Source organism: Saccopteryx bilineata, chromosome 1 (genome assembly GCF_036850765.1).
Source record: "Saccopteryx bilineata isolate mSacBil1 chromosome 1, mSacBil1_pri_phased_curated, whole genome shotgun sequence".
NCBI classification, from domain to species: Eukaryota; Metazoa; Chordata; class Mammalia; order Chiroptera; family Emballonuridae; genus Saccopteryx; species Saccopteryx bilineata.
The window spans coordinates 263,509,903-263,532,957 of record NC_089490.1 but is presented as its reverse complement, the minus strand read 5'-3'; the positions used below and the strand labels follow the sequence as shown (position 1 = coordinate 263,532,957).

At 39.7% G+C, this 23,055-nt stretch overlaps 1 protein-coding gene across 15 annotated transcripts in view; it reads left to right on the top strand.

Moving 5' to 3' along the window:
- ERBIN (erbb2 interacting protein) overlaps window positions 1–23,055 on the top strand; it is a 153,025-nt gene that overhangs the window by 52,280 nt on the left and 77,690 nt on the right. For 13 of the 15 annotated variants that reach the window (XM_066242242.1, XM_066242251.1, XM_066242285.1 and 10 more), the window contains exons 2-4: window positions 1,368–1,415; window positions 8,154–8,351; window positions 12,630–12,747. In XM_066242242.1, coding sequence (XP_066098339.1) covers window positions 8,163–8,351; window positions 12,630–12,747 — 307 coding nt within the window. In that variant the 5' untranslated portion in view covers window positions 1,368–1,415; window positions 8,154–8,162. Of the gene's footprint in view, window positions 1–1,367; window positions 1,416–8,153; window positions 8,352–12,629; window positions 12,748–21,929; window positions 22,135–23,055 lie in introns of those variants that run through there. The other 2 variants (XM_066242232.1, XM_066242349.1) reach the window with 2 other exon arrangements.

Below are 23,055 nucleotides of genomic sequence, written 5' to 3'. Positions count from 1 at the left end.
TCTGTCCAGCCTTAGAAAGCTCAAAAGTAGGTATTTAGTGGAGTCTGTTACCAGCCTGAAGGAACATTCTGGAAAGGAGAAATAGAATCTGATAAGCAATTAAAAGTTTCTGCCACATAAAACTGTTAAAAACAACTAAATATTGTCGGCAGTTACAATTTATTTATTTGGAAAAACTTGATCATTCTCAGTAAGTTCAAAGAAATGGAATTTTAATGATAGGTATAGAGATATTTGTTATTTATATAAAGCAGAGCTCTCTATAGTTTACAAATGAATTAGCCTGACCTGTGGTGGTGCAGTGGATAAAGCGTGGACCCGGAATTCTGAAATTGCTGGTTCAAATTCCTGAGCTTGCCCAGTCAAGGCACATAAGAGAAGCAACTACTATGAGTTGATGCTTCTGATTTGTAAGGCCAGTAGCCACGGCCACCATCACAGCCGCCTGACCCGTGCAGGTTCGCATTTGATTCAGACAGACGGTAATGAAACAATGGAGCCAAGAACTGGTGGGCCATTAGCTTTAATGCTAGCTTGCACCTGGTGGGCAAGAAATACACACAGTGGGAAAACACTTCCCTTTCCATTCAGGGTTCCCAAAGCCACTGACTTATCCGAGTTTCCTAGAATCAAAGGTTTCTAGCTGACCAGCCCATTCACCTCTGTTTCCCATCTCCTTCTTTCTGCACAAAGTAGCTTCTCCTTCATCACTCTGCCATCTTGGCTGCTTTTCCTCTCCTCCACGTAGACTTTCTCTGCCCTCTTCCAGCATGGGTTCCTCTGCCCCATTTTATAGTGTAGAAATCAAAACTTTTAATCCAATATACAAATAAGGAGGTCTCTGATACAAAGTCACTTATCTGAAGCATAATGGGATTCCTCATGAGAATGCACCACCCCACATCATGCAACAGTCAGGGGTGTGGGGAAAAGCTTAGTTTTGAAAAGATCTTAGTATTAAAGGGGTAGGAAAGGCTTAGTCTTAAAACTAAGCCTTACGCTATAAGGACCCTGCCTGCTTACAGCCTGTCCCCCATACCCAATGCAAACTATAAGCGAGCAAACATATAGATCATATTTACAAACTTATTTGACCAACACCATTTCTCCCCACCTTTTTCTCTCTCTCCTCTCTCTCCTCTCTCTAAAATGAATAAAGAAAACCTTAAAAAAATAAATAATCTGATGACTGGTTAAGAAGCTAGCTAACAAGTCTGTGTGTGTCACTTTACACTGAATTTTTGAGAATTTTAATTTACATTTTGAGTAAATAAGAAATTAGAAGAGATTTTCCTTAAAGTCATAAAGATCTAATTGTGTTTTTTTTTTTTTGTTTGTTTGTTTGTTTGTTTTGCTTGTTTCCATAGAATGTTGGCTCAATTAAGAAACAGCAGGGAGATTAATTCAGCCAAGTGGTAAGTGGCTTTAAATTTTTCTTTTCTTTTTATTTTATTATTATTATTATTTGCTAGAAAGTGTTTTAGCTTATTATTAGTATGCCTTTTTTCTTGACTGGTTTTTCTTTCTCCATTTGATTAGAAAGTATTTATGTCTACCATATTGTCTGTTTTATAAAGTGGTTTTTATCACAACATTAAATTTTAATTAGTAGTCTATTGTTGGGCAGATAAAATATATTATGCTCACTTTGTTAAATATGGTCTGCCCATGTGGAAGCCCACTGCCCAGGTGATGGTATTGGTTGCCCTTCTCTCTTCAGATGGGTGTGATTATATTAATGTGTGTTGGGGTGGGCTATGGATAGGCAGGATCCTTGTAGCTTGGGGTGTGGTTTTAGGACTAAGCCTTTTCCACCCTTTTTATTTTTATATTATTTATTCATTTTAGAAAGGAGAGAGAGAGGGAGAGAGAGAGAGAGAGAGAGAGAGAGAGAGAAGAGAGAGAGAGAAGGGGAGAGGAGCAGGAAGCATCAACTCCCATATGTGCCTTGACCAGGCAAGCCCAGGGTTTCGAACCGGCGACCTCAGCATTTCCAGGTCGAGGCTTTATCCATTGCGCCACCACAGGTCAGGCTTCCACCCTTTTTGATGTGGGGTGGTACAATCCCATTATGCCTCAGATAAGTGACTTTGTATTAGAGACTTCCCTATTTTGTATATTGGATTAAAGGTTTTGATTTCTGCACTATAAAATGGGGGCAGACCGGGAGCTTGCTCTCTTGGTTCCTGAGATTAGCATTAGAGAGGAGAGCAGAGAAAGGCCACGTGGAGGAGGCCAGGAGAAGCAGCCAAGATGGCAGAGTGCTGAAGGAAAAGCCAGTTTGTGCAGAGTTTGTGCAGGGAGAAGGAAGGAGATGGGGAACAGAGGTGAATAAGGCTGGTGAGCTAGAAATCTTTGATTCTAGGAAACTCGGATAAGTCAGTAGCTTTGTGAGCACTGAATGAGTGGGTTTTGGAGCCCAGTGTGTGTTTTTACTTGCCCGCCGGGTGCAAGCTAGGATTAAAGCTAATGGCCCACCAGTTCTTGGCTCCATTGTTTCTTTACCGTCTGTCTGAATCCAACGTGAACCTGCATGGGCCAGGCGGCTGTGATTGTGGCCCTGGCTACTGGCTTTACATCTATGTTGATCAATTCCTGTTCAGATCAGGCGAGGCTTTTTCCCTTTGGTATACTTTCTTAAGAGTATTATGTAAGGGAAGATCTCTTTGGGTGTTGTTACCCATTTATTTCTCTTTTATATGGTACTTTTCAGGCTTTAATAATTAAGGTTCTCCTGTTTTATTTAGTCAGCAGTTTTCAGGCTCCTAAATTGGGGTCCATGTTTGTTTTGGCTTGAGGCCCACTATATTTAATCTGAGGTCTAAACTTCTCTCTTCATAACCTATGTCCACAGGAAGTTTTCATTTGAGATGTAACTCTTTTTAGCTTTCTAGAGCTAAACATCTATTTTCTTTTCTGAATTCATTGTCTCTGCAGTATCTGAACATCTATCTGCAACATGTGTTGTAAAGTACCCGTACCTCAATTCTGTGGGCTTATGTAGGACACCAAGTCCAGATGAATTTTGAAGGATTTTATTAGAGGAGATTTATTAAATATGCCGGCCACATATGGTTGACATGGGGCATTTGCAAACCCAAATCATGTGCGCCAAATACATTTCAGAGGCTGAGGGGTAGCGTGACATCATGGCACAAGCTTATAACATTTGTTTAGGGAATCCATAGAGACAGGAAAACTTTCAAGGTAATATAATCAAAGATATTTATAAATCTTTTAGTATCTATTTCCCTTTTTGCCTAGAGCAGGGGTTTCCAAACTTTTTACACAGGGGGCCAGTTCACTGTCCCTCAGACCATTGGAGGGCTGCCAAATACAGTGGTCCTCTCACTGACCACCAATGAAAGAGGTGCCCCTTCCAGAAGTGCAGTGGGGGCTGGATAAATGGCCTCAGGGGGCCGAATTGCAGCTGTAGTTTGGGGATGCCTGGCCTAGAGGTATGTTACTCTCAGGATTCCAGGAAGGGAGGAGGAACCACAATCAATGTAGGGTGGTATGTAAATTCTGTCTCTTATTGAAAGGAAGAAGTTCCTCAATTAACTTTTATTTTATATTTAAAACTAAATGACCCATTGTCCTTACAAGCCAGAAACTTCTACATTCTTCTCCCTCCACTCCCCAAAGGAAAGACGGACAGGAAAGCCTGACCTTTCCTCCTAGAATATCAATATTAATTTTGCAGCTTTTTGGTACCTTACTATACATGATCTATTCATGATTTGCACTACAGAAAAATCTTGGAGGTTGTCTTATCTTTATTAACAGTTACTCTTTGCTATTAATTGCTTTATATCTTAGGTTCCCTATACAGATGATAACATTCAAAATAGGCTTTTTAAAAAAAATTACATATATTTGTTTTTTGGGTTTTTTTTTTTTTTTTTTTGTATTTTTCTGAAGCTGGAAATGGGGAGGCAGTCAGACAGACTCCCGCATGCGCCCGACCGGGATCCACCGGGCATGCCCACCAGGGGGCGATGCTCTGCCCATCTAGGGCGTAGCTCTGTTGCAACCAGAGCCATTCTTGCGCCTGAGACAGAGGCCATGGAACCATCCTCAGCGCACGGGCCAACTTTGCTCCAGTGGAGCCTTGGCTGCAGGGGGGGAAGAGAGAGACAGAGAGGAAGGAGAGGGGGAGGGGTGGAGAAGCAGATGGGCGCTTCTCCTGTGTTCCCTGGCCGGAAATCGAACCCAGGACTCCTGCATGCCAGGCCGATGCTCTACCACTGAGCCAACCGGCCAGGGCACATATATTTGTAATAAGATTTCATGTTCTTGGCCCTGGCCGGTTGGCGTTCCAGGTCTGGTTGCGTCAAAGCAACGCCCCAGAGGGGCAGAGCATCGTCCCCTGGTGGGCAGAGCGTCACCCCCTGGTGGGTGTGCTGGGTGGATCCCGGTTGGGCACATGCGAGAGTCTGTCTGACTGTCTCTCCCCGTTTCCAGCTTAAAGAAAAAAAAAAAAAGATTTCATGTTCTTTATTCTCAGAAATTATGTTTTCAAATTCATTATGGTTTTTGGAAAATGAATTTTTAGGCTGTGACTTTCTATTTCTTCGATACTGTCAAATTTTATAAGTGTATAATAAGCACAGTAGTTATAATATGATAAGCCAGAATAATATTTTGAGACATCCCCATAGTTGTCCTATAGAATAGAACTTCAGTAATTGAGCTGTTCTGTATCTTCTGTTATCCAATATAGTAGCCGTTGCCACATGTGGCTATTGAGTATTTAAAATGTGGTTAGTGCAACTAAGAAACTAGATTTTAAATTTTATTTGGTTTAACTTAAATTTTAGGGTTAAAATGCTCATGTGTGGTGATTACCATATTGGACAGAAAGATGAGACTGCTTTCCCATTGTTCTTAGATGTCCCCCTAATTCATTATCAATTGAAGTCTTAGAATCTCTTAAACAAAACATTTTATCTTTTCTTTTAATCTCGTCTATCTCATAAACATACAACTATAAGCTAAATTTCCCTTTGCAATTAAATTTTTACTAGATCAATAAAACTGCTTATTCTAATTAGTGATCCCTTCATATAAACACAGATTGTTAAGCATTCAGTAAACTTTTCTGGATATTTATTTATTGACAAGATTTTTATTGTTTTTATTTGGGTATAATTGACATTAGTTTCAGGTATGCAACATAATGATTTGATATTTGTATATATTATAAAATGATCACCACAATAAAGTTAACATTCATCACCACACAGTTACAAATTCTCTTTCCTGCAATGAGAACTTAAAGATCTATTCTCTTAGCAACTTTTAAATATGCAATACAGTTTTTTTTCTTTTTTTTTTTTTTTTTTAATAAATTTTTATTAATGGTAATGGGATGACATTAATAAATCAGGGTACATATATTCAAAGAAAACATGTCTAGGTTATTTTGTCATCAAATTATGTTGCAAACCCCTCGCCCAAAGTCAGATTGTCCTCCGTCACCCTCTATCTAGTTCTCTGTGCCCCTCCCCCTCCCCCTAACTCTCCCTCCCTCCCTCCCATGTCCTCCCTCCCCCCCCACCCTTGGTAACCACCACACTCTTGTCCATGTCTCTTAGTCTCATTTTTATGTTCCACCAATGTATGGAATCATGTAGTTCTTGTTTTTTTCTGATTTGCTTATTTCACTCCTTATAATGTTATCAAGATCCCACCATTTTGCTGTAAATGATCTGATGTCATCATTTCTTATGGCTGAGTAGTATTCCATAGTGTATATGTGCCACATCTTCTTTATCCAGTCTTCTATTGAAGGGCTTTTTGGTTGTTTCCATGTCTTGGCCACTGTGAACAGTGCTGCAATGAACATGGGGCTACATGTGTCTTCACGTATCAATGTTTCTGAGGTTTTGGGGTATATACCCAGTACAGGGATTGCTGGGTCATAAGGTAGTTCTATTTGCAGTTTTTTGAGGAACCACCATACTTTCCTCCATAATGGTTGTACTACTTTACAGTCCCACCAACAGTGAATGAGGGAATATGCAATACAGTTTTATTAACTGTAGTCACTATCCTGAATTTTACCTCCTGTAAGGCCAGTGGCCATTGCCATGGCCATGCAGGTTCTCATTGGATTCGGACAGACAGTTAAAGCAACTGTTGAACCGGAAAATGGTGGGCCATTCCATTCATTAGAGTCTTGCAACGGCAGACAAGCAAACAGACAAAGAAAACTGTTTCCCTCTCTTTCAGGGCTCCCAAGCCCCAACCTCTTCCCTAGACTCCTCAGACTCACTGGACTCACATGCACCTACCAGCCTCAGCACTCCCTAGCCAAACAGGCCTGGCTGAAATATCCCTTCTCAGGCAAACAATAGCAAACATTTCCTCCTTCCATAGTGGCAGCAGGCAGTCCACAATTTGCAATCTGCCGCCCTGAGGGCAAGCACCCACAGCCTTCAACAGACTATAGGCACAGGATGTTGCCCTGTACCAATGCAAAATACAAGTGAGCAAACCTAAACACACTACAAATTTGTTTGCCCAACACCTCTCCATAAGACAAAGATTTTAGAAAATCTGATGTTTGACAACATAATATATAGGAGAAGAAAAAATTTCTCTCAACCCTCTTTGGGTCCCTGGCTGTGTCTGAACATTAAATTAACAAAGACAGATTAACAGGAGAAAAGCATACATTTGTTGTTTATTTATTTTGTTTTAAGTGACATTTGAGCCTTTATATAGAAATGATGGCACAATGAGACTGTTAAAACCTGAGTATTTATGCTAGGTTTGATAAAGAGTGGACAGGCACGTATAAATACATGATATGTCAGAGAGTCCAGGTAAGTGTAGTAAATAGAGGATAGCAAGGCCTGGTTGTTTGGATTCGTCTTTGTTTTTGGAGAGAAGGCTGTTCCTTTCCTCTACATACAGGAGGGCACCTCTTTTTTTTTTTTTAATTCATTTTAGAGAGGAGAGTGAGAAAAAGAGAGAGAGAAAGGGGGAGGAGCAGGAAGCATTAACTCTCATATGTGCCTTGACCAGACAAGTACAAGGCTTTGAACCGGTGACCTCAGCGTTCCAGGTCAATGTTTTATCCACTGCGTCACCACAGGTCAGGCAGGAGGGCACCTCTTACCTACCTGAGGGTTTATGACCTATTTCAGGGGAGAAGGGAGGAACAAGGTCAGAGTGACCTTCCTGATTTTGCTTTTTTCTCTCCTTCCATTTAAAATATTCAGTATGCTAAGGTGCTATATTTGGGGGTGGTATATCCTGAAGCTCATCAGCATTTTTGTAAACCCTAAAGAAGTAGTTAAGACCTATTGGTATTTGAGCCTGACCAGGTGGTGTTGCAGTGGATAGAGCTTCAGCTTGATATGTAAAGGACCCAGGTTTGAAATCCCAAGGTCACTGGCTTGAGTGTGGGCTCACCAGCTTGAGCACAGGGTTGCTGGCTTAAGCATGGGATCATACAAATGACTCCATGGTCGCTGGCTTGAGCCCAAAGGTTGCTGGCTTGAAGCTCAAGCTTGAGCCCCAGGTCACTGGCTTGAGCAAGGGGTCACTGGCTCCACTGGAGGCCCCCATTAAGACACATATGAGAAATCAATGAGCAACTAAGGTGCTGTAACAAAAATTTGATGCTTCTCATTTCTCTCCCTTCCTATCTGTCTGTTCCTCTCTGTCACACTCTGTCTCTCTTGCTTTAAAAAAAAAAGACTATTTGTATTTGAATCATTTTGAGCGTGAGTGATTGATTCTGGTGGCTGGTTAGGAAGACTGGAAATATCTGGATTCTCAGTTCCTACTCAAAACTGCTTGTAGTCAAGTTCTTAATTAAGAAAGAGCTCTTAGTCACAAAGAAATTTCTGTTGTATTAGGATTTTCTTATTGAAGATGAGCAGACTCATAAAGCATGGTACTTGTAGAAGCATATAAATGGTTACTTAATGGATTATTTTGTAAAGTACAGAAATGCTTGAGTTTAAAGTTCAGTATATATGTATTCTATAATATAGTGACGTTAAATGCATTTTATTGATTGTAGAAGAGGGGGTATTTATCTGATAAATAAATTGTGATAAGTGAATCAGAATAATCTGTTTTGAAAACTTTTTATATATGTATGTTTTAACTAAATTTATTGGTATTTGAATTTGCAGTGTCTAAAAATGACTGCGAAACGAAGTTTGTTTGTGCGGTTGGTACCGTGTAGATGCCTGCGAGGAGAAGAGGAGACCATTACTACTCTTGATTATTCTCACTGCAGTTTGGAACAGGTTCCCAAAGAAATTTTTACTTTTGAAAAGACTTTGGAGGAGCTCTATTTAGATGCAAATCAGATTGAAGAGCTTCCAAAGGTATGTTAATAATACTGTCTTTGGTATTAGAATTGCTTTGGTTATTTTTATGCCTAGAAATATGATATTCCCAATGTTGCCGTAATGCTTCTGATATATGTGTGTGGCTGGTTTAATTTTATCTTAAGGTATGCAGCACAATTCAAATAATTTTAAAACAGAATTTTTAAGCTCGTCTCTTCATCTTAACTGCTCGAATACTTGGGTAAATAACTTAAAATTCTATACTTAATTCTAATTTTGTTACCGCCACTAAGGTAGATAATAAGACTACACAGTTTTTGCAGCCAATAAATTTTACTAGACAAAGAATTGGAATTAGTTTTTTTTCTTAGATTTTATAAAACATGAATCTGCATTAATGTAATTGAGAATAAATTTTTTTTGTCACATTATAATTTGGTTGTTAAAAAGCTTTTTAGCCCTGGCCGGTTGGCTCAGCGGTAGAGCGTCGGCCTAGCGTGCGGAGGACCCGGGTTCGATTCCCGGCCAGGGCACATAGGAGAAGCGCCCATTTGCTTCTCCACCCCTCCGCCGCGCCTTCCTCTCTGTCTCTCTCTTCCCCTCCCGCAGCCAGGGCTCCATTGGAGCAGAGATGGCCCGGGCGCTGGGGATGGCTCTGTGGCCTCTGCCCCAGGCGCTAGAGTGGCTCTGGTCGCAACATGGCGACACCCAGGAGGGTCGCAACATGGCGACGCCCAGGATGGGCAGAGCATCGCCCCCTGGTGGACAGAGCATCGCCCCTGGTGGGCGTGCCGGGTGGATCCCGGTCGGGCGCATGCGGGAGTCTGTCTGACTGTCTCTCCCTGTTTCTAGCTTCAGAAAAATGCAAAAAAAAAAAAAAAAAAAAAAAAAAAAAAGCTTTTTAGAGGCATTATCTGTTCCATTTCAGTTTGTTTGGAAAGGTTTCAAAGAACTTAATATTTCTGAAATATAGGAACACCTATAAAAAGAAAGTTGGTTTGTTACTGTGAAATATCTTTTTTTGTGTGTGACAGAGATAGAGAGAGGGACAGATAGGGGCAGACAGGAAAGGGAGAGAGATGAGAAGCATTAATTCTTCCTTGTGGCACCTCAGTTGTTCATCGATTGCTTTCTCATAATATGCCTTGACTGGAGGGTTCCAGCAGGGCAAAGTGACCCCTTGCTCAAGCCAGCAACCTTGGATTTAAGTCAGCGACCATGGGGTCATGTCTATGATCCCATGCTCATGCCAGTGACCCCGCTTTCAAGCCGGTGAGCCCGCGTTCAAGCTGGAGACCTTGGGGTTTTGAACCTGGGTACTCTTGAGTTCCAGTCCAATGCTCTATCCACTGTGCCACCGCCTGGCCACTTTGCAATATCTTATTTTCACAACTTCTTAGCTAAAATTTTTCAGTGACTACTTTTTCCCTTAAATTTTTATCCTTCAGTTTCTTTTTTTATAATGGAAAAGCTGCAATAGCTTTAATTTTTAGAACCATTTACGACCCAAACAGGAGTGTTTTTCAGACTGTGGGTAGATACATGGGCGGCTTAAAAATCAATTTAATATGTGTGTGTTTTCAAATGACAGCTATGATGGTTTTGACTGGCAAACTTAGAAAGTAAAAATATAGTTCACCCAGATAAACAGTAAATAATAGTTTAGTATAAGAGTGGCTTATGCAATATATAGGAGGACATACTTTTAGTAAAGAATTATTCATTGTTTATCTGAAATCCAAATCTAATCAAGCATCTTTTTTTTTTTTTTTTTTTTTTTGGTATTTTTCTGAAGCTGGGAACGGGGAGAGACAGTCAGACAGACTCCCGCGTGCGCCCGACCAGGATCCACCCGGCACGCCCACCAGGGAGCGATGCTCTGCCCCTCTGGGGCGTTGCTCTGTCGTGACCAGAGCCACTCCAGTGCCTGGGGCAGAGGCCAAGGAGCCATCCCCAGCGCCCGGGCCATCTTTGGTCCAATGGAGCCTCGCTGTGGGAGGGGAAGAGAGAGACAGAGAGGAAGGAGAGGGAGAGGGGTGGAGAAGCAGATGGGCGCTTCTCCTGTGTGCCCTGGCCGGGAATCGAACCCGGGACTTCTGCACGCCAGGCCGACGCTCTACCACTGAGCCAACCGGCCAGGGCTCTAAACAAGCATCTTGTATTTTATCTGGTAACCCTAATTTTAATGGAATAGAAAATAGTGTGCGTTGCATATATCCATTATTACATGAAATATTTATTTAGATTTGTGTGTGTACATGCCTACTGGATGGCAGTGTTTTGAAAAAGGCTTTTCTTGCAATGGCCAGTTGGAAAAAATATTTTAAATCTAGTTTAAATCCTAGGTTGTCTTACAAAGAAATCTGTATATGGCTATGGATAAAGTATTAAAGGTGTGGGTTGCATGTTTATGAATTACTTCCCTAGGTTATGATAGGTTGCTTTGTAATGTATTTTTAAATTATGTGTTGTTCTTAAGCAAATAATTTATCTTTGTTAGCTAGTTCTAGAGATTGTGGAAGATGAAGATTAGTCCCTTTCTCTAATCAACACCAGTAGGTTCTAAGTCTGGGGATTGTTGAAAGGGAGAGGCTTGCTACGGTAGTCAAATAACTGAATCACTAACGATTTACCATTTTTGGAGGAATGCTCTTCTTAAATAGGGCTTTCTCATAATGCCATTCTGATAACAGTTTTGTTTGTTTTTTAAAGACTTCACTTTTTATTATGGTTTTAGAGTCCCAACAATATTAATAGAAAGGTATAGATATTTCCCATATACCTATTCTGTCCCCACACAACCACAGCCTCCACCATTATCAACATCTCCCACCAAAATAGTACATCTATTGTATTTGAAGAACCTACACTGAAAAATCGTAATCACCCAAAGTCCACAGTTTACATTAGACTTCACTCTTGATGTACATTCTGTGGGTTTGGACAGATGTTTAATGAATGACACACATCCATCATTATGGTGTCATATAGAGTAAGTATATGTAGTGCCTTAAAAATCCTCTATGCTTTATACAGTTTTTTGGTATAGAATTTAGAAGTAGCCCATTTACCTACTGCTTTTGGTAAATATATTTTTAGGTAACACTTAATTATTGTTATTTTAGCATAGCAATATATTTGCTCCTGTATTTATTTTGTGCTCCCATACCAGAATTCTATATTTTAAGTAATTTTAAATCAGTTTTTTTTTTGAATTTATAATTTATGTAAACGTTCATTTTGGAATAAGGGTGCTTGAAAAATACAAGCTCCAAAATTTACATTAATTATCAGCCACTTATTTTTTACTACCTCAACAGAGAATACAGCCATATACTTACTCTAAGTGCCTTTTGCTCAGGGCAGAAGTGTGAGGATGTAAATCATTATGCATAGTTTGATTATGTGCACATTCATAAGAACATAAAACAGTCTTTCCTGGTATTTGTGTAGGTATAACTTAATTCACTTTTTTTTTTGTGTTTTTCTGAAGTGAGAATCGGGGAGGCAGAGAAACAGATTCCCGCATGCGCCCGACTGGGATCCACCTTGCATGAACGCTAGGGGGCAATGCTCTGCCCATCTGGGGCATTGCTCCGTTGCAACCGGAGCCATTCTATTGCCTGAGGTGGAGGCCATGGAGCCACTTTCAGCACCCAGACCAACTTTGCTCCAGTAGAGCCTTGGCTGCCAGAGGGGAAGAGAGAGATAGAGAGAAAGGAGAGGGGGGAGGGGGGAGAAGCAGATGGGTGCTTCTCCTGTGCCTTGGCCATGAATCGAACCCCAGATATCCACACTCCAGGCCAATGCTCTACCACTGAGCCAACCACCCAGGGCCTCATTCACTTTTTTTTTTTTTTTTTTTTTAAGTTGGGAATGGGGAGACAGACAGACTCCCGCATGCGCCTGACCGGGATCCACCTGGCACGCCCACCAGGGGGCGATGCTCTGCCCATCCGGGGCATCGCTCTGTTGTGACCAGAGCCATTCTGGCGCCTGAGGCAGAGGCCACAGGGCCATCCTCAGCGCCTGGACCAACTTTGCTCTAATGGAGCCTTGGCTGCAGGAGGGGAAGAGAGAGACAGAGAGGAGAGGGGGAGGGGTAGAGAAGCAGATGGGCGCCTCTCATGTGTGCCCCGGCCTGGAATCGAACCCAGGACTCCTGCATGCCAGGCCGGCGCTCTACCACTAGGCCAACTGGCCAGGGCCTTATTCACTTTTAATAATACTATTTATTTTTATAAAGGTTAATAAATGAAATATTTAGGGGAACCTAAGAAATAATCAACGTCCTTTCTTCTCTTGTTTCAATAGCAACTTTTTAACTGTCAATCTCTACACAAGCTGAGTTTGCCAGACAATGATTTAACAACATTACCAGCATCGATTGCAAATCTTATTAATCTCAGGGAGCTGGATGTCAGCAAGAATGGTAAGATTCCCCCTTCCAAATATTTTGTACTTGGGAATATGTTATATTATTAAGATTTCTACTGTGTTTTAACAAATAAAAATATAAAATTAGAAGTCAGAGAGTAATGTATTATATTAGCTGTCATATATAAATTTATATGTATATATAGATGATCTATGAGAGCTTAAGGCAAGGTAGAGAATAAGTGTAAAAATATTAAAAAGACCTTTTGATTAAAAGCTGTGATACATGCATGTGTATATATATTTATATATCCTTAAATTTGTTTAATAATGAGAATCTAATAATAACAGTGGTATCCATTGTTGACTACACAATTTCATATATCTATAAGAATGGTGGTAATATACTCCATCAATACTGACTTTAAATATTTACAGTACTACAAAGTGAAAATAATTGTGCGACATTATAAATAAGTTGAATATGAACAAATTAATTTATTGAGCGACCAGTCTTTACTGAGTACTTTATTGAAAGCTAGAAATAAATTAATGTAGAGACATAAAAAAAGACATGAAATATAGTTCAGCAATAAAAAAGAATGAACCTTACTTGTGGTGGCACAGTGGATAAAGTGTCGACCTGAAATACTGAGGTCACCAGTTCAAAACCCTGGGCTTGCCCGGTCAAGGCACATATGGGAGTTGATGCTTCTTGCTCCTCCCCACCGTCTCTCTCTCTCTCTCTCTCTCTCTCTCTCTCTCTCTCACTGTCTCTTCTCTCTCTATAAAAATGAATAAAATCTTAAAAAAAAAAAAAAGAATGAAATCTAGCCATTTGCAACCATATGGTTGGACCTAGAGGGCATTATGCTAAGTGAAATAAGTCAGAGAGAGAAAGACAAATATCGTATGATCTCACTTATATGTGGAATCTAAAAAAACAATACAAAACAAAACAAACAGACTCATAGTGTAAACAAAACAAACAGACTCATAAATATAGAAAAAAAGCTGATGATTGCTGAATGGGCGGGGTTGGCAGGATCAGAATATCAAAAAGAAGAGAGCTCGGAGGAGCCTGACAAAATTTGAACAAGGAGAGGGTCTTTTTCACTAGTTATTTGGGGCAGAGTGGCACTAGGTGAGAGACAAGCAGGAAAAAGATTTTTTGGAAAAGTTATTTGTGCTGAAATTGCCTTTATTTCCTGAAAAACAGAATTAGGAGACAGGTTCCTATAATAGCCCTCAATGGCAAAGGGAGATGGAGTACTAATAAACAATGGGATAAACTATAGTATGGACTCATTTTATTTTCATCCAAGAAGTATTCACTGAAGACTTCTGTATGTCTCCTCCATGGATTGAAGTGAATGATTGTCAGTCAGGAAATGTTAACATTCAGCATACACAAATTCATAATATGTCCTTACCCAGCTTTCAAGAAAACAACAGTATAATTATGGAGCCCATTATTAATAGCACTATAGCATGCTAAGTTGATAAGTGGAACAAGAAAATTGGAATAATATACAGTAGTTGGGGTGGTGAACACAATATAATACACATATTATATATTATAGAATTATACCTATATAATTTTATTCACCAATGTCACCCTAGTAAATTCAATTAAAAACAGTTTTCAAAGTAAAAATAAAGATATAGAAGAGATTTAAACTCCAATAAAAAAAGAGGAAGTTTAAATAAAATATAATAGGAAGTGGTAGCACAGAGTATTGTAGAACTAGCAATGTCAAGAAATGTCTAGAAGCCTAAGGAGGAATTATTGGACCACAATGTTCTGGTGCACCAATGATTTCCTGGCTTCTAGAATACTGGTACATAGTAGGTGGTCAAGAAATAAGTGCTAAATGAAAAATAAATGCTAAACACAAGGAGTGCTCTATTCAAAATTAGTCAGGAATGGAATAGGATAGCCCAATATATATAAATAATGAACTGTCACATAGCAAATGCTACTGCATACCAAATATTATTATAGTTAAAAAAAAGAAAGGTTATTAAATGCAAGTATTATTTTTAGATTTTGAAGTTATTAAAATTTTAGTATTCATATGACCACTAATTTAGAAATGGATGAGTTTTTCATCTTATGCTTTGAGTGAGAAAATTGAATTACTCCTAGTTTTTCTCTACTATATTAAATATATAGCTATATTTCATCTATCATATTAAGTCTTGAATAAGATGTTATAGTCATGTGTCTAAGTTCTTGTGTTTTCTCCTTTTAGATGTTCATATCTTTTCAATCTAATACTCTTCTAGTATATCTTAATATGCTGGATACTGTTTTCTTTTTAATTGAATTTATTAGGATGACATTGTTTCACAAAACCATATAGGTTTCAAATGTACAAATCAATAAAAAATCATCTGCACACTGCATTGTGTGCCCATCGCCCCAGGCAAAGCCTCTTTCCATGTCCATTCTACCCTCCCCATTTTGCTTATCACCACCTACCCCCCACCCCCTTCTTCCTCTGGCTATCACCATACTGTTGTCTATCTGTGTGTCAAGTATATTTTTTGGTTAATCCCTTCCCCTTCTTTCATCCAGTTCCCCAACACCCCACACCTCTGACATCTGTCAATCTCTTACACGTATTCGTGCCTCTGTTTCTATGTTGTTTGTCAGTTTATTTTGTTCATTAGATTCTACATATAACTGAGATCATATGGTATTTGTCTTTCTCTGACTGGTTTATTTCACTTAGACTAATAAACTCCAGGTCCAACCATGCCGTTGCAAAAGGTAAGATTTCATCTTTTTTTCCCTTTCCTTCCCCCACCACCATTTTCTCCCTCACTTGCTCCCCCTCCCCCTTCTTGTGTATGGTATAAGTTAGTGGTCTAGTGTCAGTTTTTTGCATATATCTGTCCAGTTTTCACTGCATCATTTATTGAAGAGACTGTCTTTACTCCATTGTATATTCTTGCCTCCTTTGTCTAATACGAGTTAACCATAAAGATGTGGTTTATTTTTGGGCTTTGTTCTGCTCCGTTGATCTTATTCAAGTACCAGGCTGTTTTGATTACAGTGGCCTTGTAGTATAGTTTGATACTAGTTAGCATGATACCTCCAACTTTTTCTTTTTCAAGATTGCTGAGGCTACTTGAGGTCTTTTTTGGTTCTGTATACATTCTTGAAATAGTTGTTCTATATCTGTGAAATATGCCATTGGTATTTTAATAGGAATTGTATTGAATCTATAGATTGCTTTGGGTGGTATGGATATTTTTATTATGTTAATTATTCTAATCCATGAACATAGTATATGCTTCCACTTATTTGTAGGTTCTTTAATTTCTTCAGTATCCTATAATTTTCTGAGAACAGATCTTTCTCCCCTTTGTTAAATTTATACCTAGGTACAAGTCATCCCTTGCCGTATTGCAGTTCACTTTTTGCTGTCTCACTGTATCACGTATATTTTAATTGTATATATCTAATTTTGTATTGCGGATTTTTCACTATATCGTGGGATTTTGTAGTATACAGGTATTTTTATATATTTAGTATCCTAATTATTTAGAAAGTGTTTAAGAGCATAGGAAGTTTTTATAAGAGTGTGGGGAAGGTTTATAAAGCCTTAAAATATATATAACTAATAAAATAAATATAAGGTTGCTACTTCATGGATTTTCATCTACTACAGGGGATTCTGGAACCTAACCCCTGCTATAGACAAGGGACCACTGTATCTTACTTTTTTTTGTTGCAATAAAAAATGGGATTATTTCCTTAATTTTGTTTTTCTGAGTGTTTATTTTGAATGTATAAAATTACAACCAATTTTTCCTGACCTGTGGTGGTGCAGTGGATAGAGCATCAACCTGTAATGCTGAGGTTGCCAGTTCAAAACCCCAGGCTTTCCCAGTCAAGGCACATACAAGATCCTGGCCATTTGGCTCAAGGGTAGAGGATCGGCCCAGCGTGTAGATGTCCGGGGTTCAATTCCTGGTTAAGGCATATAGGAGAGCCAACCATCTGCTGCTCTACTGCTCTCCCCTTCCCCCCCCCCCTCTGTTTCTCTCTTCCTCTCCTGCAGCCATGGCTTGGTTGAAGCAAGTTGTCCCTGGTTGCTGAGGATGGCTCCATGGTCTCGTCTCAGGCACTAAAATAGCTTCGTTGCCAAGTATCAAAGTAATGGCCCAGATGGGCAGAGCATTGCCTCATAGGAGGTTTGTTGAGTAGATTCCAGTTGGGGTGCTTGGGGGAGTCTGTCTCTCTGCTTTCCTGCATCTCACTTAAGGAAAAAAAAGGGCACATACGAGAAGCAACTACGAGTTGATGCTTCACACTCTTCCCCCTATTTTTTCTCTCTCTCCCTCCCCCCTTTTCTAAAATGAATAAATAAAAAATTTTTAAGTGCCACCAATATCTGAGTATTAATTCTGTATTCTGCTACTTTGCAAAATTCACTTATGTCTAGTACAGAGGGTCCTTGGGTTACTACACAGTTCCATTCCTATGACAGTGATGTAACCTGAATTTTGGTGTAAGTCGAAACACACCCTAGCCTAACACAAACAGAACACTTGTGCTTTTAACAGTCCAAAATGGTGTAGGTAAGTGTACTGGGGGACATCAACTTCCTCACTGATATGCCTTTGCGTACAACCAAACTAGTTTGCCTTGTATTCCGTAAGTACGATGCTAACAGCGTAAACCAAAACACGTCTCAATTTTTTAAAGTTTTTATGGGAGTGAGCTTTGTAAACTTGAAATGTATGTCAAGACTGCCATAACCCAAGGACCCCCTGTATTTTTTTGGTAGAGTCCTTAGGGTTCTCTGTGTTTAATATCATGTCATCTGTGAATAATGACAGTTTTACTTCTTCCTTTCCAATTTGGATGCCTTTTATTTCTTCTTATCTGATTGTAGCTGGGACTTCCAGAACTATGTTGAATAAGAGTGGTAAAAGCAGATAATCCTGATCTTAAAGAAATGCTTTTAGTTTTTGTACATTGTGTATTATGTTGGCTGTAGGTTTATCATATATGGCCTTTGTTATGTTGAGATATCCTCCTATTCTTATTTTGCTGAGAGTTTTTATCATAAATAGGTGCTGGATTTTATCAAATGCTTTTCCTGTACCAATTGATAATGATCATGTGATTTTTTTTATCCTCCATTTTATTTATATAATATGCATCATGTTTATTGATTTGCAACTGTAGTACCGACCTTGCATGCTGGAATAAACCCTACTTGTTCATGGTGTATAATCTTTTTAATGGATTACTGTGTCTGCTTTGCTAATATATATATTTTTTTACTGTCCATCATTGTTTTAATTTGTTTTTGTTTTTTTATAAATAAATTTTTATTTTAATGGGGTGACATCAATAAATCAGGGTACATACATTCAAAGAAAACATTTCCAGGTCATCCTGTCATTTAGTTCTGCTGCACACCCATCACCTGAAGAGAGATCGTCCTCCACCACCCTCCATCCAGTTCTCTCCGTACCCCTCCCCCTCCCCCTCTCCCTCCTTCCCTCCCCCCCCCCCCGTAACCACCACACTCCTGTCCATGCCTCTTAGCCTTGCCCCTATGTCCCACCAATGTATGGAATCCTGCAGTTCCTGTTTTTTTCTGATTCGCCTACTTCACCCCGCACAATGCTACCAAAACTCCACCATTCCGCTGTAAGTGATCTGATGTCATCATTTCTCCTAGCTGAATAGTGTACCATGGTGTATATGTGCCCCATCTTCTTCATCCAGTCCTCTATTTTTTTTTACAGTGATTAAAAGCCTTTAAGCAAACTCTTGGCCCATACAGCAAGAATCCATAAAAGAGTAGTGTCCTTAACATGTTCACCAAGTCCAAGTTGGCCCCATCACCCTGCGAAATCCCTGAAAAATACAACCTAACCACAGTTCAGTCTGTTAGGAGCTGTCACAGGGAGCAGGAGTCCAGGAAAGTTCCCCACAGGAAAAGTCCGCATGGCACTGGAATTGTTGTCACCATTCTATACTTTGCAGCTCATGTCCAAGTCCCAATGACTGCTGCTTCTAGCTGGTAATGATTCAGGTAGACTGGAAAAAGCCATTTGCAGCATGCGTGGATATGGAGCTTCTGTTCTCCTCTGCCTGGAGAGTTGAGACCAGGTTGCTTTTCCCTGGAGCTCTGTGACTGTGGCCTGGTAAAGAGAACCTTGGGATACACTAAGCTGGGTGGCAAAGGTAAATTCATAATACAAGTTGGCAAAAGGAGGAAAGAGAGCTCTAAATTAGGAGTAGGTCCCAGCCTGAATTATGAGTGGGGCATTGAGGTAGGAGGGATAAAGGAAACACTATATATTAAGCAAAGCAGCAGAAAATAGGACTATTAACACCCACAACAGAGATCTTTGAGGGAAGAATAAAAAACCTGACTATTCAGGCAAAACATAGTTAAGTGGCCCTTGTGCAAGTGAGATCAGTTTACCTGCTTCTTGGAAGAAATACCCTAGGCTCATCCACAGTGTCATAGATGGGGCCGACGGCCCTGGGCACCTTCAGCCTTCAGTGGCAAACCCCAGCTTTCTGGGCAAGGTTAGGTCATAGGTGGCTGGAGCAGGGCTGGAAGAGACTGAACTCTCCCCTAGAGGAGCGAGGGGGAAGCCCACCTTCCAGTGTCCCTGTTTCCTCACAGCAGAGGCATGTAAGCCTGGCAGGCTTTAGCTCAATGACCTTCCTTTCCACTATTGAAGCAGGACCCAGATGGCATCCTATGAGACCCCTTTGGGGCGTTGGAGCCTTTAAGGGTGTATCCTAAAAGCTGGTAGTTCCCTTGATCTCTATTGGGCTTTTTCTGCCTCTAGGTATCTTAAAAGCCATTCTCAGAAGATCTCGCTGAGGGGTTTGAGGATCCCCATCCACCTATTTAAATCTTTTCCATATATCTGGAGCTATTTGGAAAAAGACAAAACAGTGTTATTAGCTAGATCTAATAAAGAAGGTAGTAGTTTGCAGGTGAAAAAGATTTAGTGTCTCCTGTTAATCAGCATTCAAAAGAAATGTAAATTTTTTTTTAAGTAAAGAGCATGATATGGTAGACCCGTTGGAGTCATTTGCCTGGTGTGCAGGATTCCCGGGTTTGATTCCTGGCCAGGGCACACAGGAGAAGCGCCCATCTACCTCTCCACCCCTCCCCGTCTTCTTCCTCTTCGTCTCTTTCCTCCCGCCCGCAGCCAAGGCTCCACCGGAGCAAAGCCACCCCGGGCACTAAGGATGGCCCCATGGCCTCTGCCCCAGTCGCTAGAATGGCTCTGGTTGTAACAGAGCAACACCCCAGGCTAATATTTTTATTGTTGAGGATTTTAGCATCTATGTTCATCAGAGATATTGGCATATAATTTTCTTTCTTTGTGGTATCTTTATGTGGTTTTGGAGTTAGGATACTGCTAACCTTGTGAAATAAGCTTGGAAGTTTTTCCTCCTCTTGAATTTTTTGGAATAGTTTGAGAAGGATAGGTGTTAGTTCTTTGAGTGGTTGGTAAAATTTGCCTGTGAAGCCATCCTGTCTAGGATTTTTGTTTGCTGAGTTTTTTTTTTTATTACTACTTTGATTTCATTAGTTGTAATTGGTCTATTCAGGTTTTCTGCTTTCAGATTCAGTTTTGGAAGTTTGTATGTTTCTAGGAATTTATCCATTTCTTGCAGGTTGTCCAATTTGTTAGACTATATTTTTGTTCGTAGTATTTTCTTACAATCCTTTGTATTTCTGTGTTGTCATTTATTATTTTTTTTTCATTTCTGATTATATTTATTTGGGTCCTCTCTCTTTTTTTCTTGATGAGCCTGGTTAAAGGTTTGTCATTCTGCTTTATCTTCTCAAAGAACCTGCTCTTGGTTTTATTTATCATTGGATTTTTTTTTTAAGACTACAGGTATTTTGTTTACTTTGCTCTGATCTTTATTATTTCCTTCCTTCTCACTTTTGTGCTTTGTTTGTTGTTCTTTTTCTAGTTCTTTTAGGTGTAGGGTTAGATTATTTATTTGAGATTTTTCTTCTTGAGGTATGCCTATAATACTATGTACTTCACTCTCAGGTCTGTTTTTCCTGTGTCCCATAGATTTTAGTTTATTGTATGTTCATTTTATTTTGTATTCAGGTAATTTTTTACTTCTTTTTGATCTCATTGTTGACCCATTCATTGTTTAATAACATGTTGTTTAGCCTACATGTGTTTGAATGTTTTTCAGTTTTTTATTTTTGTACTTGATTTCTAGTTTCATTCCATAATGGTCGGAGAAGATGCTTGGTATGATTTCAGTCTTCTTAAAATTTTAAGACTTATTTTATGTCCTAACATGTGGTTTGTCTTTAAGAATGTTTCATGTGTACCTGAAAGAATGTACTATACTATATATATGACAATCAGTGGCTACACAACTGAGTTAAATGAGTTGATGCTTCTTTCTCTTTTTTTTGTGTGGCAGAGACAGAGAGAGGAACAGATAGGGACAGACAGACTGAAAGGGAGAGAGATGAGAAGCATCAATTCTTCATTGTGTCACCTTAGTTGTTCATTGATTGCTTTCTCATATGTACCTTGACTGTGGGGCTACAGCAGACCAAATAACCCCTTTCTCGAGCCAGTGACCTTGGGTCCAAGCTGGTGAGCTTTGCTCAAACCAGATGAGCCCACGCTCAAGCTGGAGACCTTGGGGTCTCGAACCTGGGTCCTCCGCATCCCAGTCTGACGTTCTACCCACTGCGCCACCGCCTGGTCAGGCCTGGATACTGTTTTTATATTCATTAGCTGTATGTCCTGTTTGGAAGGAGGCAGGAAACATGTGGTACATGTTATTTATGTTTCCACAGCTGTATTTATTTAAAAACTTACTTAAAATTTTTGCTTTTAGATTTTCTTAGTTTCTCATCTTTTGCATAGTTCTAGTGTTTTTTAGTTGTCCAGGTAGTATGGTTTAGTGATTTAAAACACTTTTAGGAATGAGAATTGGATCTAATCATTGCTTCTCTGTTTATTGTTTCTGTTATATGGGGAATTAATCTAATTCTCAGTCCATATATAGCATTATCAATATTCCCATTTCCCTGCCTTCAGGAGACTGCTAACCACATTTTGGACCAGTCCAAATAGGAAGTAAATGAATATAATGCATTAATTTTTATCTCTTTTCTCATGGAATTTATTTTTGTTATCATTTGCATTTTGTGATAAAACTGAAGTGTTAATTTTTTAATTTTTTTGTAGTTTTCTGAAGTGAGAAGTGGGGAGGCAGAGAGACTCCCACATGTGCCCAACCGGGATCCACCCAGCATGCCCACCAGGGGATGATGCTCTGCCCATCTGGGCTGTTGCTCTGTTGCAACTGAAGCCATTCCAGCGCCTGAGGTGGAGGCCATAGAGCCATCTTCAGTGCCTGGGCCAACTTTGGTCCAGTGGAGCCTTGTCTGCAGTAAGGGAAGAGAGAAAGAGAAAGGAGAGGGAGAAGGGTAGAGAAGCAGATGGGCACTTCGTCTGTGTACCCTGGTCAGGAATTAAACCCAGGACTTCCACATACCAGGCCGATGCTCTACCACTGAGCCAACTGGCCAGGGCTGAAGTGTTAATTTTTAAGTCTTTATTTACTCTTCCCCTTTGTCTCTAAAGTTTTGGTTTATTGTTAGCTTTTTAAAGCAATAACAAGTTTACCAAGCTGCTATTCCAAGCCATTGCAAATAGCAAGTGGTATTAAAGCAGTTATCTGCTGTGTTCAGATGGCCTATCTTTTTGAGAAGACTAATAAGGATGATGATTAAAACAACTGCCAAAGTGGTTGATAGGGAAAGCTGGTGGGGAGGAGAGATAACAGAAATGAAGACAGTATAGTTATTAATTCTCCTGTATGAGCACAGTTAATAAAAGCCAGGAATTATAAGGCAGAGAAACTAGAAAGAGTAGCTTAGATCAGCAATTTTTATTATAACTGGTGTGCCTCAAGAATTTTTAGAATTGTGATATTGGAGTATTTAGTTAGGGGCACTGATCTCTTTTCTCTTAAATTGTCAAACGAAAAATTGACAACAGCCAATACAACATTATCTGTTCAACATGAATGAATCAAAATCAAACATTTTTTTTGTCAGATTGGCAAAAAATATCTATATTTTTTGGAGTGCCACAGAATTTTAGTAATTAGTAGCTGTGCCATGAAATGAAAACGGTTGAATATCACTGGCTTACATCTTTCTGCTACAGGAATTGACCTGGAACTTAAAATTATTTAGACTGGTGATCACTGGTCACTGCCTAGTATGTTAATAATATGGAGTAACTGGGGTGTGCAATCATTTTGTCTTACCATAGCCCTTTCCACTCCTGTTGTACCTGATCCAAA